This window comes from Sordaria macrospora, chromosome 7, assembly GCF_033870435.1.
Source record: "Sordaria macrospora chromosome 7, complete sequence".
In the NCBI taxonomy this organism is placed as follows: domain Eukaryota; kingdom Fungi; phylum Ascomycota; class Sordariomycetes; order Sordariales; family Sordariaceae; genus Sordaria; species Sordaria macrospora.
In genome coordinates this window covers 2043835-2065505 of record NC_089377.1, presented here as the reverse complement: position 1 = coordinate 2065505, position 21671 = coordinate 2043835, and the positions used below count along the sequence as shown (strand labels likewise).

Here is a 21671-nt window from a genome sequence, read left to right as displayed (position 1 = left end):
GACATGTTTGCGCGCGCTCTTGTCGGCTATGCTACGATGGATGCTGAGGCAATGGGCCGGGATACCTTTATTGAGCGAGTTATCGAGGGAGGAAAAAAAAAACGCTATATTACGCTAAACGACACAGGTGGTCAAGCAACGAGGATCAGGTTGGATAGGGCGATGTATAGGCAGAAGGCCATCGTAAGTCGCGGCACTACCTGCTATACGACCGAAGACAACAGCGTTGTCAAATTCGCTTGGGCATCGGGTAAACGGACGGCGGAGGTAGACCACCTAACGCAAGCAAAGGAAAAGGGTGTTAAAGGGGTAGCTGGAATAGTAGCGCATCATCGAATCGCTACCATTGCAGAAATACGGAAGAAACTGGAGTTCCCAACGGCTCACCGGTTTCAGAACGGGGCGGACGACCCTTCATTGGCTTCAACAAGCACCAGTATATCGGGCAATAAGCGCAAGTCGTCATCTAGCGCCACCGACACCGTATCCAGATCCAATAAGAGGCAGCGATCCGATAGCCAGAAGCTAAATCGAAAGCTGAGCACCCAGCCGTCGTTGTCGACAAGCAAGACCAAGCCGGCCCTATCTGCGCCTAGCGAGGACCTGTGGGAAGATCGGATCTATTCCTGCCTCGTCATCTCACCTGCCGGTCGCGTCATCAGCGAGTTTACTGATATCAAGCAACTGCTAGAATCAATGCGAGATGCGATCAAGGCGCACCAATCTCTCTTCGTCACTGGCAAAATTCTCCACCGCGACATTTCTCCAAACAACATCATCATCACGGACCCTGAAACAGCAGATGGCCTCAAGGGCATGCTGATCGACCTTGACATGGCTAAAGCACAGAATAGCGGCCCAAGCGGAGCGCGACAAATAACCGGCACGATCCAGTTCATGGCGATTGAAGTATTGCGCAACATCGACCACACATATCGTCACGACCTCGAATCGTTTTTCTATGTCCTTCTTTGGATGTGTGGGCGCCAATCGTGGTATAACGGATTTTCTGGCAACAAGAAGGCGCCTCAGGAGAGCGTTTTTCACCAATGGGAGATCGGAAGTTTCAGTCAGATTGCTATGAATAAGAAAGGTAACATGTCCGTTACTTTTGAGATAGTTCTGGAGGAGTTTCCAGAGAAGCTCAAAGTTTTGGAACCGCTTTGTTGGAAAATTAGGGATATTCTTTTTCCCTATCACGAAAAGGGAATCATTATCGGAACTCCCGAAGGAGATCCAGAGCAGCTCTACAGACCTATCATAGCAGCTTATGAGGAGGCCATCACTGATCTATATAGATTACAACACAGGTGATGTCAGTATCAAAGCATAGCTTGATGTACGTATCACAAATGGAATAGAAATTGAATAAAACTTATGGCTGTGTTGAATTGTTCTCGTTTTATAATATACATAAGCCCAGGTTTTTTTTTTTTTCTTCCTCCTGCAACAAAAAGTCTTGGCGCCAAGTGTTAGTACTAACGCTTGGTTGCCGGCAAAATACCTAACACCACCAAAATCGCCGTTTCCACGGTCGATATCTCAATAACCATAACGACAAAATGTCTACGCCTTCGCCCTCCGGGGCCCCCAAACCACCGCCGCCGGCCATAATACCAGTTTACCCCCTGCCGGACTTTCTTTGCGTCCCGCCCCCGCCCTCCACGACGGCGCAGCCGGCCAAGAGAGCCCGGACTGCGGACGAGGAAGCCCGTCTTGCCCACCACCACCGCCACCCCTAATGCTTCTGGTTCCATTACGACCTTCGCTGAGACCCTCGTCTCTGAAGCTCTTGCCAAAGCGGAGATCTACCGCTCCTTCGCCGCCTACCTTGATACCGAACTCCCCCGGTTCTCCGCCGTCTCCCCAGCCCACGCCCGCGAAGCTGACCGCCTCGCACGAACCATCACCGCCGCCTTGCAGAAAAGCTTTGCTTCACCTCCTTCGCCTGCTCCGGGCCACACGGCCCCAGCAAGCAAGAAGGCCTCCGCTTCCCCTACTAGCAAGGGGAAGGGGCCCATCTTCGCAGAAGCTGCCGCCCGCGGTGCGAATTCCATCTCCGCCTCCCGCTCTACTTCCTGCTCCCACTCCAGCCTCACCCGCAAGGCTGCCCTACCCCAAATTGACAGCCGCGTCTTTCTTCGACCAGACGGGTCACCTACGCCGTCCAGAATGTGCCCATGACGATGCGGATCGGTATGGTTCCTGTCGACACTACCACCGCCATTAAGGACGAAGTCCTCGTCCAAACCGGCCAAGAGCCTGTCGCCCTCCGTCCCTCTCAGTACTACCATCCTGGCGAGGCCTACGCAACCTGGCTCATCTCCTTCGAAAAGCCTGTCTCTCCTTTCCGTCTTTTTGACGTTAGCAACATTAGCCGTCTCGTCCAGAAACGCCGCCCGCTGGACCAATGCACGGAATGCTTTGAGTGGCATGGCCGCAGAGGGTGCGCTCGCGCTGCTAAATGCCCACAATGCGGACATACCGCCCACGGGGAATGTGACCGTCACATTCAATGCGCCAACTGCCGTGGCCCTTTTGAGTCCACCCACGCCGAGTGTCCTATGCGTCCAAGACGCCAAAGAGATACCGTCATCCGCCCGACCCGTTTGAGCGAGGACCTTAAGTAGAGGCTTGACGTAGATGCGGGTAGGGGTGAGAAGGCTCTCACCAACGGAGGCAGAGCTGTCCCAGGGGGCCTTGTCAGTGTAGGACAGGCCGCACTTGTCGACAACCTTGCGGACAAGAGAGAAGCCGTTGGAGTGGACACCGGAAGAAGCAAGGGCAACGAGCACGTCGCCTTCAGCCATGGCATCCTTCCTGGGAAGACGCTGGGCGGCCTTCATGACACCAATGGCAGCACCAGCAGCATCGTAGTCATCGCCAGTGTAAAGGTCGGGCATCTCAGCGGTCTCTCCACCAACCAGGGCGCAGCCGGCATCCTTGCATCCCTGAGCGACACCTTCGACGAAAGCGGCGGCAACCGAGACGTCGAGCCTGCTGCAGCCGTAGTAGTCGAGGAACATGAAAGGCTCAGCGCCCTGAACAACCAAGTCGTTGACGTTCATGGCAACCAGATCGATACCGACAGTGTCGTGCTTGTTCATCTTCTGGGCGATAATGAGCTTGGTGCCAACACCATCGATGGCGCCAACAATGATGGGAGCCGAAGGGTGTCCGGCTTGAGAAAGGTCAACCTCACCACCAAATCCACCGATGATGGCATCAGCGCCCTCTACAACAGAAGCAGATTCGACGTGAAGGCGGCATACTTTTCACTAGGAAATATGACCGCGATGCCTCTCCCGGCAGCCAGGAAAGTACCACCACGTCTTCTAACGAGCTGTCCAGCCTTATTTCCGCACCCTCTAGTCCTGAGAACTCCGACAGCTCTGACCAGAGCCAGCTCTCAGTTGATGAGGACACAATAATGGTCCAGTTGAGCGAGTGTACGTCCTCCTCCGACACAGTCCGCCGCTCTAGCCGCCACAGAACGCCCTCCAAGAGGGCCGCTGGCCTATGAATAGACACTCGACCCCCTCTTGCGACAGCCTGAACAATTCCAGACTACGTGTCTTTCAGGCTAATGTAGCACGAGCACGCGACACGCACGAGATTGCCCTTCAAGCTGCTAGTGAGGCTGGAGCGGATGTGATTATGATCCAAGAGCCACGAGCGTGGTTCTACGAGGGCCGCCTTGGCATTCCCGGGCACCCCCTCTACGCTCTTTACACTCCTGTCCGCACATGGACAAAGGAAACTACTACCCACCCACGCGTCGCCACGTACGTTCGTAAGGGAGTGGCAGCAGTAGGATTCACACTCAGCCATACCAGAGATCTACTATGGGTAGAGACGCAGGGTGTCACCTTCGTTAATATCTACCGCCGATCAAATGATTTTTCGGCCCTCGAGCTACTGCAGAGTTGGTAGCCAACGACAAGGACACTCCTTGCTGGCGACTTTAATGCTAAACACCACTCCTGGCAACCCGGCGCGGAAACATCAGAAGGTGCCACGCGAATTGTAGACTACGTTACAGAGCATAGCCTGGATTTGCTGACGGCTCCTGGCGTACCTACCCACAACTGTGGTAATACTATTGACCTTACCTTTTCGAACATACCGCTCTGCTCAACAAGGACTGCCCCAGAGGCGGACTGCGGCTCAGACCACCAAGTTTGCATTACGGACATCCCCACCCAACCGGTAGAGTCTCCCCGCCGTCGACTGTTCCTTCGTGAAGACCCAGAAGCTATTAAACTATATGCCGAAAACGTCTCGTTCCTCATGGGCTTGGTCCCGCTCCTTCCTACAGGCGAGAACTCTCCGGAAAGGCTCGACGAGCTCGCCGAGGCGCTCTGCAATGTCCTTACAGAGGCCCTCCAAATCTCTTGCAGGCCCTCGAGACCTGAGAAGAATGCAAAGTGGTGGAATAAGACGTGTGCGCAGGCCTCGAAACTGGCTGGGTGCCCACGGTACCACGCCGTCGCCTACCCTGGTCGACCGTCGTCCACGCGGACGAAGTCTACAAACCCTCTGCGGAGGTCTGGCAATACATCCCCCGGCACTGACGGCATTACGGTCCGTATGTTGAAGGCATCCTGGGAATCTATCAAGACTCTGTCTTGCGGCTCTATCAGGGCTGCGTTGCTACCGGCTACCACCCCCAAGTCTTCCGACAGGCGGAAGTAGTTATGATACCGAAACCGGGGAAAGACCAGACGACGGCCAAGAGATGGCGGCCCATTTCGCTCCTGTCCTGCCTTGGAAAAGGCATTGAACGTCTTGTCGGTAGGCGGATCGCTTGGACGGCTATTTCTAATGGGGTCTTAAACCCCCAGCAGGTTGGTGCTCTTCCATGGCGTTCGGCCGTGGACATTGTGGAAGCTCTGTTCCACGATATCGAAGCCACACTCGACAAGGGACTTGTTGCTGCACTGGTAGCTATGGACGTCAAAGGTGCCTTTGACGCCGTCCTGGTGAATAGGCTGGTTTTACGTTTGCGGGAGCAAGGGTGGCCAGACTGCGTAGCCCGCTGGGTTGAGTCTTTCATGACGGACCGTATGGCCTGCATTTGATACCCGGGGGTGACCACTCCTATGCGCCGTCTCAGATGCGGGCTCCCCCAGGGCTCACCAGCCTCGCCCATCATCTACCTGCTTTATACAGAGCCAGTTCATCGCTTCGGGGAGAGCGAAGCGCAGCACTTTGGATATGCAGACGATTGTGCAGTCCTGGTCACGGGCTCTTCGAACGAGGAGGTTGCAGAGAAGGCCCAACGAGAGTTGGACGCCATGGTCCAATGGGGAGTAGACAACGCTGTCGACTTCTCCCCGGACAAGACCGAAATTCAGTTTTTCTCCAGGAAAAGACAAATTGCGCCCTTCCCAACCATTACGCACAGAGGAGTCGTGGTGGCTGCACAGCCGGCAATGCGTTGGCTAGGGATTTGGCTCCACAGCAAGCTGAACTGGAAGCACCACATTGAGCACAGGCTCGCCTCCGCCAAGAAAGTGGTCCGCCACATACGCGGTCTCAACAGAGTCTACCACGGCGCTCCTCCAGGCTCCATGGTGAAGGCTATGAAGGCGGTCGTCCTGCCAAAGGCCCTATTTGGCTCTGAAATCTGGTGGCCAGGCCATAGGAAGCACGCCCCTTCTCCGCAAACAAGGGGAGTTCCTGCTTGTTAGCAACGGACTGGCGGACCTTGTCCATAAGGTCCAGACGGCGGTGAACACTGCCATCCGCGCCAGCTTACCGGTGTGGAGAACGACGCGTCTTGCCATTCTCTACCGCGAAGCTAGCCTGCCCCCCGTCCCCCTTCTTCTGGAGGCGGCCCGCCGGCGGCACGCTGTACGCCTCCTTACCTTAGATCCCGCCCACCAAGCCCAGAACACTGCCCTTGTCACAACAAGGGCATTACGGGCAACGAGATTACTGACGAGCTCGCTAAGGCGGGCGCCGAAGGGGGAGAGGTAGTCAATGAAGGGTTGGCTACCCTTGCGCATTCAAGCCGGCTTGCTAAGAGGGAGGCACGCACGGATTTCAAGGCATGGTGGGCCACGAACAAGCCAGAGTCTTACGCAGACTACCGGCTGGGGCCCTCTATCAAGCCTAACGACGAATTAAAAGAGTTGGACAGACGCTCTTTACACCACCTCCTCGCGGCCAGGTCTGGCCACGGGGATTTCAAGGACTACCATGAGCGCTTCGAGCACGAGGACGCCCTGCTAACATGCTTTTGCGGGAGCTGGAAGAATCCCTTCCACCCCTTTTTCTGCAGAAAGGCGTACGCGGTCTCCCCGGTCACAGGCGAGGCGGCTACACGGAAGAATCTCTCCCTTGCCATCGGTATTTACTGGCAACAATTTGTTGCTAGAATCCAGACCTCGCACTTCTTTTCGTGGACTTGCACAAGGAAGGCTTGGCGCCAGACACTCTGGCAGAAGCACACTGACGACGGAGGCATCGCTGACAACTTCACCGGGTTGGGTGCGGCCGGTCTCCTTGCATGAAACAGTTCACGAAAGGCACTGCCAACGGCTTTTAATGAGAGCAAACACCTGCCGGCAGCGGCAAAGATGGGAATCGCCCTTGCGAAACATACCTTTCCTTTTTATACAACTCCCACCAACGTCATGCATTCTGTCTCCGTCTCCTTCTCCATTTCGCCTTCTCATCTTCTCCCAGTTTCCCTTCCTCCCCATTGTCACCTTCTTCGCCTTCTCAACAATCATCGTCCTCTCTGTCATCGACACAGCCATCACGCCATGGAGAAATCATCCGAAATCATTATCACCGCCCCGAGTTCTGACGCTCCAGCGAACTATTCTGTGGATTCCGAAATCAGCTCCCTGGCCACTGAGATTTATGGATCACTGGTGCCGAAGGTGTCTTTCGTGGGCAGGTTGGGCGAAAATGAAGAAAAGTAGGCACTGCGCGTCTACTTGATGACCCGAGTACGTGGAGTGACACATTTGGATTTATCTTGGCTCGTGGCTTCCCGGAGACAATTGTGTCTGGCGAAGGAACTTGATGGGAGACATCGCGCGGTAAGCCTCGGCCGTCGAAATTAATTTTGCCATAATACTAACTCAATGTCTGCAGGTTCATGGCCCTGTCATGGAAGGCTCCTCAGCCCGTTGGCCCAGAGTACCGCGACAGGTTACGAGAAACCTACGTTGCCGACCTCGAACTCTTGAATACTTCGCTGCCGTCTCGATTCCGACCCATCATCCAGACCTGCCTCGACCACATAGACGACATACTCTCCCTACCCATGGTCCTCCTCCACCAAGACTTCGGCACCTGCAACATCATAGTCGACAAAGCCACCTGTCACCTCGTGGGCGTCATTGACTGGGCGGAAGCAGAAGTGAGGACGTTTGCCCTTCAAGACTTGTTGCACAGCCGACAATGTCTTGACAAACTACTTGGGCGTTTCCCAGACCACACCCTCAGACCCTCTTATTTTCCTCCATCCTTCCCTTCCGTGGCAGGAGGGGAGGCCACATTGTCTACATGAACCCCGCCTGCTAGTACTTGGGCCACTGCGGTACGGCTGGCGGATGCCCGTAAAGTGGCGCATTGTATTGGTTTCCAGCGGTATTGTTGCTTGTTTGAACTCCTGCACCCATGTTGAAGATCATAAACCCGGCTCCCGAGTTGTGAAACTGATCCCGTCCGACATACCACCCATTTTCCCGAGTCGCACTCCTCTCATCGGGAGAAGATGAATCGGTCGACGACCCTCCACCAGACGGCAACAGCAACAGAAGCTCCTTCGCGTATGCCGCCGCCGTTGCTGCCACATAGCCCTGTCACTTCTTATTCTTGTGCGAGTCGGCATAGTCGCAAACTCCCCGGATCACCAGACCCTGGTAGTCGCTCATCACGCCCGCGGCTTCCATCTCAAGACAGATGATTTTGTGCTTCGCGTAGAGGTCATTCCTCTTGGCGCTCGACCTGACAACCGTATTGGCCGAGCCAATATTGCCATAGTGTATATGGGGTTGGTCACTCTTCCGATCGGCTCTTTTGCCTCGGCCTTTGCGCACCTTTGCTCGCGTCGTATCACAAAGGCCTTGACAGAATCTTCCCCTGTCCGGATGAGGATAGTTATCCTCAAAGAGATAATCATATTCGGCTCCAGGATCCTGATAAGCCTGTCGCGAACGCTCATTCAAGCGCTCCCGTAAGTCTTTCAGGTACTGCGGGATCTTACTTCCCACCACCTGCATATGCACAGTTTGCAGATTGTTCACCGCAGTGAGCAGAGCAGCAGACGGGTGAAGCGTGTGTTCTTTGACGGTCAATTCTTTCTCGCCCTCCCACGCACCGAACTCGTAATGCGTCACACCTCCTCTTCCTTGCTGGGGAACGCCGACGACGACATCGCCCAAGACGATCTGCTCCTGCCTATCTGGACCGTAGCAGGGCATCCCGCCTGCAATGCCAGCCACCAGGACGTGTTTGATGTTGGGAAATGTCACACGGACATTCGACGGCGACAGTCATCAGTCAAACTGCCGACCTGAACTACCGACAGAATGTCACACAAGGCCCAGCAGAACCGCAATGCTGGGGATGAGGCTCGAGATGCCCGGTGGTCTCAGGACTGCAACACTCCCCTCGGCCGGATTCTGGGCCACGGCCCATTCTCCCGGTGGAGCATCACGTCCGAATGCTCTCATCAACACTTAGCGCTAGGCCGCGATAACGGGCCCTCGAGTTTCAACTGGAAGCAACCCGAACCAACCAAGAAGGATCAGACCGGCTAAGACGGCTCAGAAGGAAACACTGTCAGCAAGAGGATGCTTTGCGGCCTTGACAGACCAGAAGGGCCCTGTATATACTGATCAGAAGGATGGTCTGGATTTGTATAAGAAGGCCGGGGAACTCAGCCCTCGTCTTGAGAGTTGAACGGATCAACAAGGCCTTCGAGACCAAAGAAGATTATTAGCTGAATTGAACTACTGTTCTAAGCCCAGGACACTGCCCTTGTCACAGGAAACGAGCGGCGCATGTTGGCAAGAGCCGTGGCGGCTGGTTCGATACCCATGCGTGGGCACACAACCATCACGACGAAGTGCGAGCCTATACGTCCGACGTGGTAGAGGACATCGTCGTCGGGAACCTCCATTGTTGTCGGGTCCTCTAACATTCCGACCGCAGCGGTGAGTTCCAAGGGCAAGGGGGCGATCCAGCCGACTGTGTATCGAGAAGTGTCGTGTGAGGGGTCCATTTCTGCAGATGTTGACGTCAAATCTGGCTATAAAAAATGAAGAACAACACTGTCTCGAGTTGCAAAGATCCCAAGCACAGGTCGAAAGTACTGAGGGTTTCAACATCTACTCGGGGTGTTAAAGGCAAGGCGCAACGTGGAGAGGGGTGGATTGAGTCTTAGCTCTTGTACCCTTTGCTCTCAGAGTGAGCGACGTTGCTAGACGCCGTCGGATTGGTGGCCTCACATACCTCCATCCACCATGATGGGAAATATGGAGGGCATCCAGACCAGACAATCCCCTCTTGGCCAGTTTTATCTTCGGTGCGGAGTTCTTCTTTGAAGCTTCTGATTGGCCGAATTTGCTTAGGACCTTTCTTGCAGTGACGGTGATCTCAGTCTAGGAGAGTGGCGTCTTACTTACAGTTGTGGGGGCAGGCGTCGCATTCAGCTTTCCCCGAAAGGATATCTTCACATTACCATTGGCACATGCGATTGGTAGTCGACCCACGCCAGACTGGGAATTTGGGCATTAACAGGTAGTATCCATTGGGCATCTTGACACCTAGGCTGATCTGGAAGGCCAGGCATTAACAGCTGATGCCGCAAATGTGCACATTTCGGTGGCACATCCGTTCGGCGACAGTACACCTTTGGAGTTTGGGCTGGTCAACCGGTTGAACACTATTCATCTCATCACTCGGTTCTGTCAACCTCTTGCTTGCTCCTTGGGTCCTTTTTCTAAGTCTACAAGACGAGCAACCTCATTCCGTGCCTCACGTCTGATCTTGTAGCCAAACATCATAGGAATCCCGAAGCTCAATCCCTACAACATGCAAAGGTCCTGGCCTGTCTACAATTCTGGTTCGGGTTTCTCCAATGCCAATATCGGCCCGGGTGCTCAGTATAACAACAACGCCGCCGGGCCGCAATACAACTACTACCTCTACGAACGTAGGTTTCCATTATGGGTGGTGTCGGTATGGGCTTGTTCTAACATAATGTCAGAGAATGACCAGCAATGTCTGAAGCACTTGCGCATTACCGATCCTCGCGATGATAAAGTCCGTATTGAACGGACCAAAGGCGGCCTTTTGCAGGACTCGTATCGTTGGGTCCTCAATAATGCTGACTTTCAACAATGGCGTGACGACCAACAGCACCGACTGCTCTGGATCAAGGGCGACCCCGGCAAAGGGAAGACTATGTTGCTGTGCGGGATCATCAATGAGCTGGATCAAGACAATATTGCCAATGCGCGCCACTGCAATGTGGCCTACTTCTTCTGCCAAGCTACCGACTCTCGCATCAACAATGCAACCGCTGTACTGCGCGGCCTAATCTACCTACTTTGTGTCCAGCAGCCATCTATTCTCTCACACGTGCGGAGTGAGTACGACCGTGCAGGCGAGGGCCTCTTCAAAGATGCAAATACGTGGGACGCCCTGTCGAGAATCTTCACCAATATCCTACAAGACTCAAGCCTCCGAACGACCTACCTCATTATCGACGCGCTTGACGAGTGCATAAAAACAGACCTGCTACAGCTTCTCGACTTGATTGCTCAGCAAACATCATCTGAATCTCGAGTCAAGTGGATCGTCTCAAGCCGTAATTGGCCGCAAATTGAGGAACGGTTAGAGAAAGCCACAGATAAAGTGAAGGTCTCCCTGGAGCTGAATGCGGAATCCGTCGCAGCGGCTGTCAATGCATTTATCCTGCACAAGGTGGATGACCTAGCAGAGCTGAAGAAGTATGGTCCAAAGACAAAGAAGACCGTTCAGGACTACCTTTGCTCCAAAGCGCAGGACACGTTCCTCTGGGTGGCGTTGGTCTGTCAAGCGCTTGAAAAAGTCCAGAAAGGGTTTACCCTAAAAAAGCTACGCATGTTTCCATCTGGGCTGGATGCTCTATATGCGCGGATGAGAGAAGATATGACCCAGCTCGATGAATCCTATTATTGCAAGCACCTTCTTGCTATTGTTACAATTGTTCGCCGGCCAATCAACCTTGAAGAACTAATCACTCTCGCCGACAAGCTTGATGACACTTGCGACGATTTCGAGTCTTTAGAAACAATAATAGGGCTATGTGGTTCATTTCTAACACTACGAGAACGAACTATCTATTTTGTCCATCAATCAGCCAAGGACTTTCTACTTGGCAATGCCTCTGATAAAGCTGGCAACCAAGCTTCTCAGGAGGCGTTCAAGTGGATTTTTCCTGCTGGAAAAGCAGATGTGAACTATACCATCTTCTTGAGGTCACTTGATGCCATGTCTAGAGTATTGCGACGCGACATATACGGCTTAAGGGCACCGGGGTTTTTAAGTGACAAGGTCCAAGTACCGGATCCGGACCCGCTAGCGACGGTGCGGTACTCATGCGTCTACTGGGTTGATCACTTGTGTGACTCCGTTTCTGGCACGAACACAAAATGGCATAATCATTTACGGGATGAGAAGATTGTCCATGAATTTCTTGAGACGAAGTACCTTTACTGGCTGGAAGCTCTAAGTCTACTCCAAGCTATGCCTGCGGGCGTTGTTGCTATTGGAAAGCTCGAGAGCCTACTAGTAAGTACAGGTCTAACTCCACCTAAGGAATTTGGTCTAACTAAAGATACAGGGAGGTAATGATCAGTCGCAGTTGTCAAAGCTTGTTTGGGATGCTTACCGGTTTGCTCTATCAAATAAGTCAATAATAGAGCAAGCTCCACTTCAAGCATACATATCAGCGCTTGTATTTGCTCCAAGCAGGAGCTTGATAAAGAGAAATTTCAAAGGAGAAGAACCTGAATGGATTCAAACGAAGCCGGCTGTGGAATTGGACTGGAATGCCTGCCTCCAAACCCTCGAAGGCCATAGCGGGAGCGTTCGCTCCGTGGCCTTCTCGCCGGATGGCCAGCGGCTGGCGTCCGGTTCGGGGGACAAAACGATCAAGATCTGGGATCCGGCGTCGGGGAGCTGCCTCCAAACCCTCGAAGGCCATAGCAGGGATGTTCGCTCAGTGGCCTTCTCGCCGGATGGCCAGCGGCTGGCGTCCGGTTCGGGGGACAAAACGATCAAGATCTGGGATCCGGCGTCGGGGAGCTGCCTCCAAACGATTCCTACTACTACTAGTATAACCGATATCTCGTTTGATCCTACCAATCGCTACCTACGTACCAACGTTGGACATATTAAAATAGTTACAGAAACTACCGAACGCCAAGTTGTACTAGATAACTCAGAAAGCCATAGCTATAATTTAGGACAGGATAAGTCTTGGATTACTTGCAACGGCCAGAACGTACTTTGGCTACCACCAAGTTACCGACCGGATAAGTATTATGTCCAGGGACAGATGATATCCTTCATCTGCGCATCGGGACAGATTTGGTTTATTGGCGTCTCGCAAGGCATATAGTTTATTCTATCTCGTTCTCAATTCTTGTCTCTTTATTTCTTTTTTCTAGCGTGCCACCAGAAGGGTCTGGGAGGACAGGTAAATTTATAGGAATTTTGTAAATTCTGGTACCTTCTACTGTTGTCAAGATGACGTATTCTATTATGAAGAAGCAAGACTGTTCCATCCTTGACTCTCCTTTTGCAGGTGCCTGTGCGATCCAGATGCCACGGGATTAACCCGTGACTGCCCAATTTTCACCGGGTTAGCCTGTGACATTGTCGCACTGCACGTCCGGGCTCTCTTGGCCGACTGCGCCGTCGTGGAGGGCGGTGGCGGGACGCAAAGGGCGTCCGGCAGAGGAGTAACCGGCGTCATGACCGGCGGCGTTGGTTGGGGGACCCCAGGGGACGAAGGCGTAGACATTTCGTAGTTGTCGTTGTTGGGATATCGACCCCGAAAGCGGCGATTTTGGTAGTGTTAAGGATTTGCGGGCAACAAAGCGTTAGTGCTAACGCTTGGCGCCAAGACCTTTGTTGCGAGAGGAAGATGGGACTGTGGGTAATGTCCGTGCGACATAACGAGCTCAGTATGTTTGGGAGTAGGGGCCGTAATTGATGCGGTAGAATCAATGCGGTAGAATCAATGCGGTAGAATCAACTGAAAAGAACGGATATGCAGTGAATGCAATCAGAATGGGATAGAAGTGTGCTTGTTTGGTTCAGTCGGAAATCTGAAGGTAAAGACGCGATTTATATGTTGAGGCCCTTCTGATGTTCACCAAAGCTAACCACACCTCCCAATTAAAAGTATCAAGTATATGGAGGTGTCGGGGGTAAATGGCAGGGGTAAGTACCTTGTGTAGTATATGCCTAGCCTACTCAGCTGGGCTTAGCGTAAGTGGAACGGTGCACTCGACGGCGAAGGCAATGGGAAACGGTTCTCGAAACGGGAGCGGCGTTTTCTGCTGAGTCATCTGAATCCCTGTCAAAAAATAGCTCCCATAGATAAGCCACCCCTCAGTGACTTATCTATGGGAGAACGGACGGGATCCCGAGTTTTCCAGTGGGTTATGGTCGTATGTGTTTACTTGTTGTTTATGGAGAGCTTATGAACCTACTTAAATGGTGTTGGATGTATTTTTTTTCCAACTTCCTTTACTTCCACGCGTGGTTCCATAAACTTCAATTTATCCAAGATCCAAACCCACACCCACAACCTCAACGGTTAGTAATAGTTTTGCTTTCTAGTAGTACCTAAGGTAGCTCTATTCCTCTTCGTCCACTGTAACTATTAACTAACCATCCTATCTCATAACCTCCATACCCTCCCTGTTAATGTTCCTGAACCCATCAGAAGACACCTGCTTCCTCGGGCCGTACCTCTGCTCATCATGTCCAACCGCCACTCCAAGGGGTACCACCGCGCTGCGGTCCATACCCTCCCTCCTCCACCTCTTCCGTAATCTCCTCTTCCAGCTCCTTCATCTCCCCGAGCTTCAATGTTCGTCCGTTTGACACTTCGCAAAGAGTCTAATGGATACTACCACTCTTTTAGGATACAATAGTAAATAGGCAGACAGATAGACCCTTTCTATACCTATTTTATCTTGTGTGTATGCATGTATGTTATCATGAAGTTTTACAACAAAACTGAACACCAGAAAAGGGTTTTCCTGATTAGGCATCACCAATCTTGCACTTGCACACTTTATGATTGAGGGGCACCCGTCATCTATGGTAAGCCTGCACGAGTCTGTAATATGAAGAGTCCTACCACGGAGACGGCCATTTGATTCTTCCCCTTGGATATTATTTCACATCAGCAAAAAACAGGAAGTTGAAGATCCAGCCAGGACAAAGTCTTCTCAACCTCGTCGCCGTAGCCATACACATGTCTCTTTGGGACCTCTACTGGTTTGGATGTATCATACAAAGTACACAAGGAAGAAAAGAAGCAAGCAAGCAAGCATAGAAAGCCAGATATCGATCAGAACCGCTTTCACAACCTTCATTCAAATTTTCGCTAAATTGTAACGATATTTGCTTTTACATTCCAACAACCAAGCCAGCATGTAGTACAACTAGTATAGTCTTAATGCTTCTTGACCACACCCGCGGCGTCCGCCTGCGCCGCGATCCTCCTCTTGTACGCCTGCACATCACCAGGGAACTTCTCGACCGTGCCGTTCTCGCACACCCACAAGCTCTTGCATACCGTCTGCAACATGGTCACATCGTGAGAAACCATGAGCACGCCACCCTCGAACGCCTGCAGCGCTTCGGAAAGCGCGTCCATGGCCTCGATATCCAAATGGTTCGACGGTTCGTCGAGAACCAGGATGTGCGGCTGCGTCAAAGCTAAGCAGGCGAAGGCCACACGAGACTTTTGACCACCGGACAACAGCTCCATCTTTTGCAGACCGGTCGTGCCCGTGATGCCGAAGGCGCCCAGCTGGCGACGGTATTCCTCGTCCGTCTTGCCCGGGTACATCTTGGCCATGAAGGAGACGGCCGAGGCGTTGAGGTCGAGAGCGTCGACGTGGTGCTGGGCGAAGAAACCAATGCGGAGACGGGGGTGCATGGTGATGAGGCCCGTGGTGGGCGCGAGCTTGCCGACGAGCAGCTTGAGGATGGTGGTTTTACCGGCACCGTTGGGACCGACGATGCCAATGCGCGAGTCAAGCTGCACGTCCAGGTCGACGTTGCGGAGCAGGATCTTGTCGGGCGTGTAGCCGAAGGTGACCTCGGACATCTGCACGATGGGCGGCGACAGTTTCTCAACCTCGGGGAACTTGAAGTGCACCGAGTATTCCGTCTCGGGCGGCTCGAGGATGGGCATCTTCTCGAGCTTCTTGATGCGCGACTGCGCTTCCGAGGACTTGGCGGCGTTGTAACGGAACTTGTCGATGAAGGCCTGCAAGTGGGCGCGCTGCGCCATCTGGTTCTCGTACTCTCGCTTGGCCACCTTCTTGCGCTCCTCGCGCGTGGCGTAGAAGGAGTCGAAGTTGGCGCCGCGGTAGTAGTCGAGACGCATCGAGTGCTGGTGGATGATGTCGGTGGCGACCTCGTTGAGGAAGGCTCTGTCGTGAGAGACGACGAGGACCGTGCTGGGGTAGGTCTGCAGGTAGTTGGATAAGAAGGTGATGGAGGGGACGTCCAACATGTTGGACGGTTCGTCGAGAAGCAGGAGATCGGGCTCGCAGAACAAGGCACGGGCAAGCGCGAGACGCATACGCCAACCACCGGAGAAGGTCTTGGTCGCGAATTGCTGGCGTTCGGGCGAGAAACCCAGACCGGCGAGAATGCTGGCCGCGCGAGACTCGGCCTTGTCTGACTCCATCTCGGCAAGCTTGGCCTGGATCTCGCCGAGCTTGTTGTCCTGGACCTCACGCTCCCTGTCGAACTTTGCGGCATCGGCTGAGGTGTCGGCCAACCCAGTGCGCGCAGCCTCGATATCTGCCAACTTCTTGATGATCTCGGCCTGCTCCTTGAGGAGGACCTTGCGCCAAACGTCGGCGTCCAAGACGGCCTGGATGGCAGGCGTGTCATCACCCGTGAGTTCTTGCTCGACGTGAAGAATGGAGATGTGTGTGGGAATGGGAACCTCTCTGCGGGCGAGGGCTCTGAGAAGCGTAGATTTACCGACACCGTTGTGACCGACGAGACCATAGCGATGGCCGGAGGCGAGAGTGAGAGTGGTGTCTGTCAAGATTCTGAGACCACCGATGGTAACGTCGATGTTGTCGATCTTGATGTCCTTGGTCTTGCCGGTAGATCCGTTCATCTGCAGAGGGTTGACGGCCATGTAGAACTCCTCGTACGACTGAGCAGGGTCGACCTGGTTGAGCAGGCGTGAGGCCTCATACTCGACCGTCTTGAAGGTCTTCTTGTTCTGCTTGGCCGCAATCTTCCTCTCGGCCTTCTCCAGCTTCTTTTTGTCGACCTTGGACTCGACCTTCCTGGCGTTGGCCGACTCCAGATCAACACCGCCCGTGGCCACGGCCAGGGTCGACGAGATATTCCTCTGAGCGCTCACTTGGATGGTCTGGTCAAGACGCTTCACAGCCGGGCCCCTCCTGTCCTGGTTCTCGTTGGCAGCAGAATACCTGTCCACCCACTTGTCGACAAGCTGACGGATCTTGTCCTGCAGGGCGGCATTGGTACCACCGGAGGCCGAGATCAGCAGGTCGGTGACGGCTGTGGCGGCCTCGGCAAGCGGAGACGGGCCGGTAGCATCCTCATCGCCGGACCAGGCCGTGGAGGCATGGGTGAGATAGCCGGCCGAATACTCCGAGATGATCGGGTCGATGTTGGGGAGAACGGTCCTGATTTCGGCTTCCATCTTGGCTAGGATCGTCTGACAAGGTGGATGATCAAAATACGGTGAAAAAAACAAACACTCTTTGACCTTGACCTTGAACGTTAGCGATGTCAAAGTGGAGTTCAACTTTTAATACTTTCACGGCGTCGGTCCGCCTCCCGGGCTGCCCTCGTCGTCTGGGTGCCGGGCGGAATTTGCCGCCCACTGACCGCTCGAAGGTGGGGTAGCTTGGGAGCTATGATTACACTTAGGTTTGTTTTCACCCAACAAAGCTAGCTGTTTTTACTGTTAGTGCAGCTGCGCTAACGCCCGCAAAAGGAGCAACATCACGAGTTCACCACAGTGACATCGAATCCCTTCCCCGACATCATCATCATCATCATCACGGGCACCAGACCTTTTGCATGGATGTTCTTGCCGCCTTCTAGAACACGCACCTTGCTCTCCTCCAGCTCCCCGCAACAATGAAACGGACAGCAGGCATCGGAAAGAGAATGGCACGATGACATGGAAACACTTGCTGACGCAGAGGTCATGATGGCCCCGATGGCTCGTCTTCCCCTGCCTGTCCTGGAGTTTCATCTACTTCTCTAGAAACCAACAGGCCTCAGCACTGGGCCGCATCGCAAGCTTCGCCAATGATGGCACGCCATCAGACACTTCATGAGTTTGGTTCAGACGGCTGGCAATGGTGCATACCGGAACCAATGTTCACCAGGAACCAACTCGAGTCAAAGACGCATGAACCTTACCAAGTTCTCTGCAAACATGCCGTCTAAATCAGCTCATCATCAGAGGGATCCTATAACACCCCGTCGGTAGTCGTGGTCGTCACCGATACAAAGTATCTCCTGGACGATTTTGAGGTCCATCTCCTTCATCTTGACGGTCCTGATGTCCTAGGAGATCGCAGTAAGGTTACGCACTGTCTACGCTTGATGTGTGAGCGGCCTTGGGTTCCACCGGTTGGAAGTCCATACTACTAAGTGTAGGTACCCGGCAATTTGTTCTCGAAAGGTCAGAAATATCCTCTTTATTGGCCATATCCAATCCCACGGCCGACACCTCGGACCTGAAGAGCCCACCTTGCCAGCACAAGCCCATCGGGATCAAGTTGGAGGGTATCAAACATTCAGGGTTCAGCTTGCCGCGGCATGTGCCAGTTGTCGGACATTTGCAATGAAAGACATATGCGTCTGGCCACTACAACAACTCTGCACACAGGGGAAACCCGAGAAGCCAGGGACAATTCAGCAATTAACCGCAGCTGCTCACAGAGTAGGCAGTGGAGCGCTATTATCACAGAAAGAAGAAGCACAAAAAGAATAGTTGGTTTGGAGCAAGCCCTGCCGACTGATGAGAGTACGGATCTACCTACCACCCACCTACCTTACCTACCCCCGAAGACAAACATATGATGAAATAAGCACGCACATACGCACATGATGCCCGAATCCGCTTTGGTGTCGCCCGTATGCTGTCCTTCGCCGCCATCAGTGCATCAAAAGCAGGGGATTTTTTTCTGGGCGTAAAATCGTGTTGGATTGGATTTTGGAATTGGTCAACCCAGCGGAGATTCGATGGCGCGTTGTTTGCCCGGGCTGTGGGCATTCTTTTTTCTTGACTGAGTGTGTTGGCCCATTGTTCTCCTTTCTCTCTCTCTTTGTCTCCGGCTGTTTATCTGTCAGTCTTCCTGACATTAAAATGGATTGAGCCAGGTCACTGGCTCGCCGCGGCAGGGAGATTTTATCTTGTAAGACAAATTACCGATGGTGAGAATCATCTACCTGCCAACGGACGATGAGGCTGCCTTCCAGCTTCGGACTCAAGAAACGAAACGCAACGCAACGAAACACAAGCCACAACGGCGTTCCCACCAATTCTCAACCGGCTAAAAACCTATATCAAGGCGTTGGTGACACGGTGAACTTACAATTTGTTTTTTCTTCTTCCGTTCTTTATTCCCTTGCACATTTTGGCTTATGCTACAGCCGCCGAGCTAATCCCTACCTTTTACTCCCGTTACGGTAATAATTTGCTAGCTAGCGAGATCACTTGCCGAGCCGGGCGCCAAACCACAGAAGCCCGCGCGTAAAAGTTGCAGTTACGACAATGTGTGTGACAGGCAGCACAGGCGTCCGAATCCCTAGACTTACTACTCCCCTATTCTGGTAGTATTGAGGGATGTTGTTTTTGGGTCTTACAACGAGCGGTTGGAATCGTTTTTGCTTGGACACTTAGCTATGTGTTCTTGCTGGTTCTTTTTCCTTTTTTTTCCTTTTTTTTTTCCTTCCTTCTTTAACCCTTTTTCCTGCCATTGGGAAGCGCGCGTACACTTCCATGCTATCTATCTCTTTATCCACGTACACATGTCCATCACAAATGCAATGCCGCCGTATATGTACGTTTCGGACCCAGAATCAGATATTAGACAGATGTAGGTACTGCGTATGTTTCCTATATCTAGTAGTGTCTCGGACAACGGAACGGCCCACACGATTACAGTATTACAGTAAAGACGGGGGGCGCAAATGAACCTACCTACCTACCTGCCCCCAGTGTTAACATCCTGACATCCTGTCTGGATCACCATGACCAAGGGATCGTTCGTTCGGTGGGTGGTGGCTGCTGTTCTGTCTCTCCCTCCCCGGTTGTTTCGCTGTGGTTACGAGACTGTGGCTGACACAGTGGCTTCATGAAGTCATGGAGAGAAAGATAAGAAACGCTGTGAACTGAACGAGCATACCGTTTATGGGCACAATGATACCTATCAAAGTTCTTCTCGATCATTTATTTGGTGGCGATCAATCCATCTGCACATAATGCTGCTGTGTTGCTACAACACATAGCAGTTAGTTAGTTAGTTAGTTAGTTAGTTAGTTAGTTAGTTAGTTAGTTAGTTAGTTAGTTAGTTAGTTAGTTAGTTAGTTACCTGGAGTCTCTCTCATGTTGCATGTTGCATTGCGTAAGAGCGCATAAAAGTGATGATTTACACATATACACACACCATTTACGCGCCATCGTGTGTATGTATCCCGTCAAATTTTCCTGCTTTTGGAGAAGAATTCATCTATCAGCTGAAACGGTCTCAGCGATGCCTGGTGTGCCTGAAGATGGCGCTCTCGTGTCAGGTAGGTAAGTAGGGTGTTGAAGCCTGATGATATGATATGCTGTGTAATGTGATGTGTACCTGGTAGGAGGTAGTGTAGGTCGCTCGCCGCTTCGCCGGGACACCGTTTAAATGATGTGCATGTCTAGTCTAGGTAGGTACGTCTAGGGTTTATTCGCAGCAATATAATTTTTGTCAAGAGCCTCACCTCAAACGTGTTTGATGGATGGGTGGGCTCTTTTGGTGTTATGTAACTGGGGGAGGGAGGTCAAGAGAGGAAATTGGGGGGAAGAGACGTTACGGGAATTATCACCGTCTGGCGGCGTGTAGTGTACGGATACTTGCTCCCCTCAGCGGGCGTTTCATAAAGCTGTTGGAAGCAAATACATTTCACCCGTTGCCGCGGGAAAGGGAACTTCGTTGAGTACCTACTACCTACTACCTACATCCGCTCATTGGTAAATGGTAGTAAATCACATTTCCCGTATCGGCCCCGCGCCGAGGAGAAGAAATGATCATCGAAGAAGTTTTCGAATCATGTAACAATTCTTGATACATATCTCATTTGAGCCAATGAACAACAAGTAGGGAAATATGAATATCTTAAAAATGTGTGCGTGTGTGTGTGTGAGAGAGTTTCGACATCGACATCGCACTCATATGGGGGGAAGGATCCCGAACCATGAACAACCATCACCGAACGTCCCAGGTTTGCGAACCGCCGCCAATCATCATGCATCTTCTTTTTATAGTTTCGCACTTCAGCTTTCCTGTCGTGGTGGTCCCACCAAGCTTTGGGGGTTTAATTTAACATGAAAAAGAGAAGGGTGTTCGACGTGGCCGACTGTCTTCCAAGGGATTGATGGTGATTGATAACTATTGCCCATCGCTCAGGTTATGTGGGACAGCCACATGACAGCCACATTTCACCACATCTGTTCACGATATTCGGCAGTAACGTATTTGATGCGTTTTGGGACAATGAGAATGATAATGACAACGACAATAAAGACACTACTTAATAGATAGGTAGCGAGAAATGAGCCAGTATCAGAATTAGACGCATCCGTTCTCCGAAAGATTTAGAGTCTTAGTCGGGTATTTACAGTTGTGTTATAGGCAGGCATCGAACACGCAAACCATGGAGTCGAAGACTGTGCTCTAAGGAGGTGAGTTTCTGGCTGGCTGGCCGGCCGGCCGGCCGCTCACACGGCTCGTGAACAAATAATCCGTTGTGGTATAGGGATCGCTTACGTGCCTTATTACCAAGCCGGTAACTGGTGAGTGATGTGCGAGATATAACCCAAACCGCGACCCTTTCCACTTTTCCCTTTCGCTTTCCGATCCTTGTACTCAGCCGCTTATATGCTTTTGGCAATTTGATAGTAGACACGGTGAGTGCGAAGAGCTGCGAAGAGAAAGGGAAAGTAGACCCGAGAGGAACAGCACCGAACCGAGGCCTCGTCCACCAACGGTACTGATATGGCTGGTAAACGGCGAGCTGGCCAACGCTACGATTGTAGCTACCGAACGATATCCAACGGAAAGCGTCCTGTAGGTTGATTCCCGCATGCGTGTGGAAGTAATAAACATTGAACAATGCAAGGAACCTCCCCCCACGCATCC

General features: G+C 52.5%; 6 protein-coding genes across 6 annotated transcripts; 4 read left to right on the top strand and 2 right to left on the bottom strand.

The window, feature by feature from the left end:
* Positions 1–162: 162 nt before the first annotated feature.
* On the top strand, positions 163–1314 carry SMAC4_14100 (uncharacterized protein; the record flags this gene model as incomplete). Its single annotated transcript, XM_066091773.1, has 1 exon — positions 163–1314. The coding sequence occupies one exon, from the start codon at positions 163–165 to the stop codon at positions 1312–1314; it is 1152 nt and encodes a 383-aa protein (XP_065947757.1).
* A 1973-nt stretch (positions 1315–3287) lies between these two features.
* SMAC4_14099 (uncharacterized protein) lies at positions 3288–3431 on the top strand (the record flags this gene model as incomplete). The annotated part of the gene is made up of 1 exon (XM_066091772.1): positions 3288–3431. One exon carries the CDS (start codon positions 3288–3290, stop codon positions 3429–3431), a length of 144 nt encoding a protein of 47 aa, XP_065947756.1.
* A 2554-nt stretch (positions 3432–5985) lies between these two features.
* SMAC4_14098 (uncharacterized protein) lies at positions 5986–6132 on the top strand (the record flags this gene model as incomplete). Its single annotated transcript, XM_066091771.1, has 1 exon — positions 5986–6132. One exon carries the CDS (start codon positions 5986–5988, stop codon positions 6130–6132), a length of 147 nt encoding a protein of 48 aa, XP_065947755.1.
* Positions 6133–7823: 1691 nt separating this feature from the next.
* On the bottom strand, positions 7824–8444 carry SMAC4_14096 (uncharacterized protein; the record flags this gene model as incomplete). Its single annotated transcript, XM_066091770.1, has 1 exon — positions 7824–8444. One exon carries the CDS (start codon positions 8442–8444, stop codon positions 7824–7826), a length of 621 nt encoding a protein of 206 aa, XP_065947754.1.
* Positions 8445–10059: 1615 nt separating this feature from the next.
* Positions 10060–12634, top strand: SMAC4_14095 (uncharacterized protein; the record flags this gene model as incomplete). The annotated part of the gene is made up of 3 exons (XM_066091769.1): positions 10060–10180; positions 10235–11802; positions 11855–12634. 3 exons carry the CDS (start codon positions 10060–10062, stop codon positions 12632–12634), a joined length of 2469 nt encoding a protein of 822 aa, XP_065947753.1.
* A 1861-nt stretch (positions 12635–14495) lies between these two features.
* On the bottom strand, positions 14496–16962 carry SMAC4_00638 (uncharacterized protein). The gene has a single exon (XM_003349702.2). It carries the CDS (start codon positions 16955–16957, stop codon positions 14708–14710), a length of 2250 nt encoding a protein of 749 aa, XP_003349750.1. The 5' UTR covers positions 16958–16962; the 3' UTR covers positions 14496–14707.
* Between the last annotated feature and the right edge of the window lie 4709 nt (positions 16963–21671).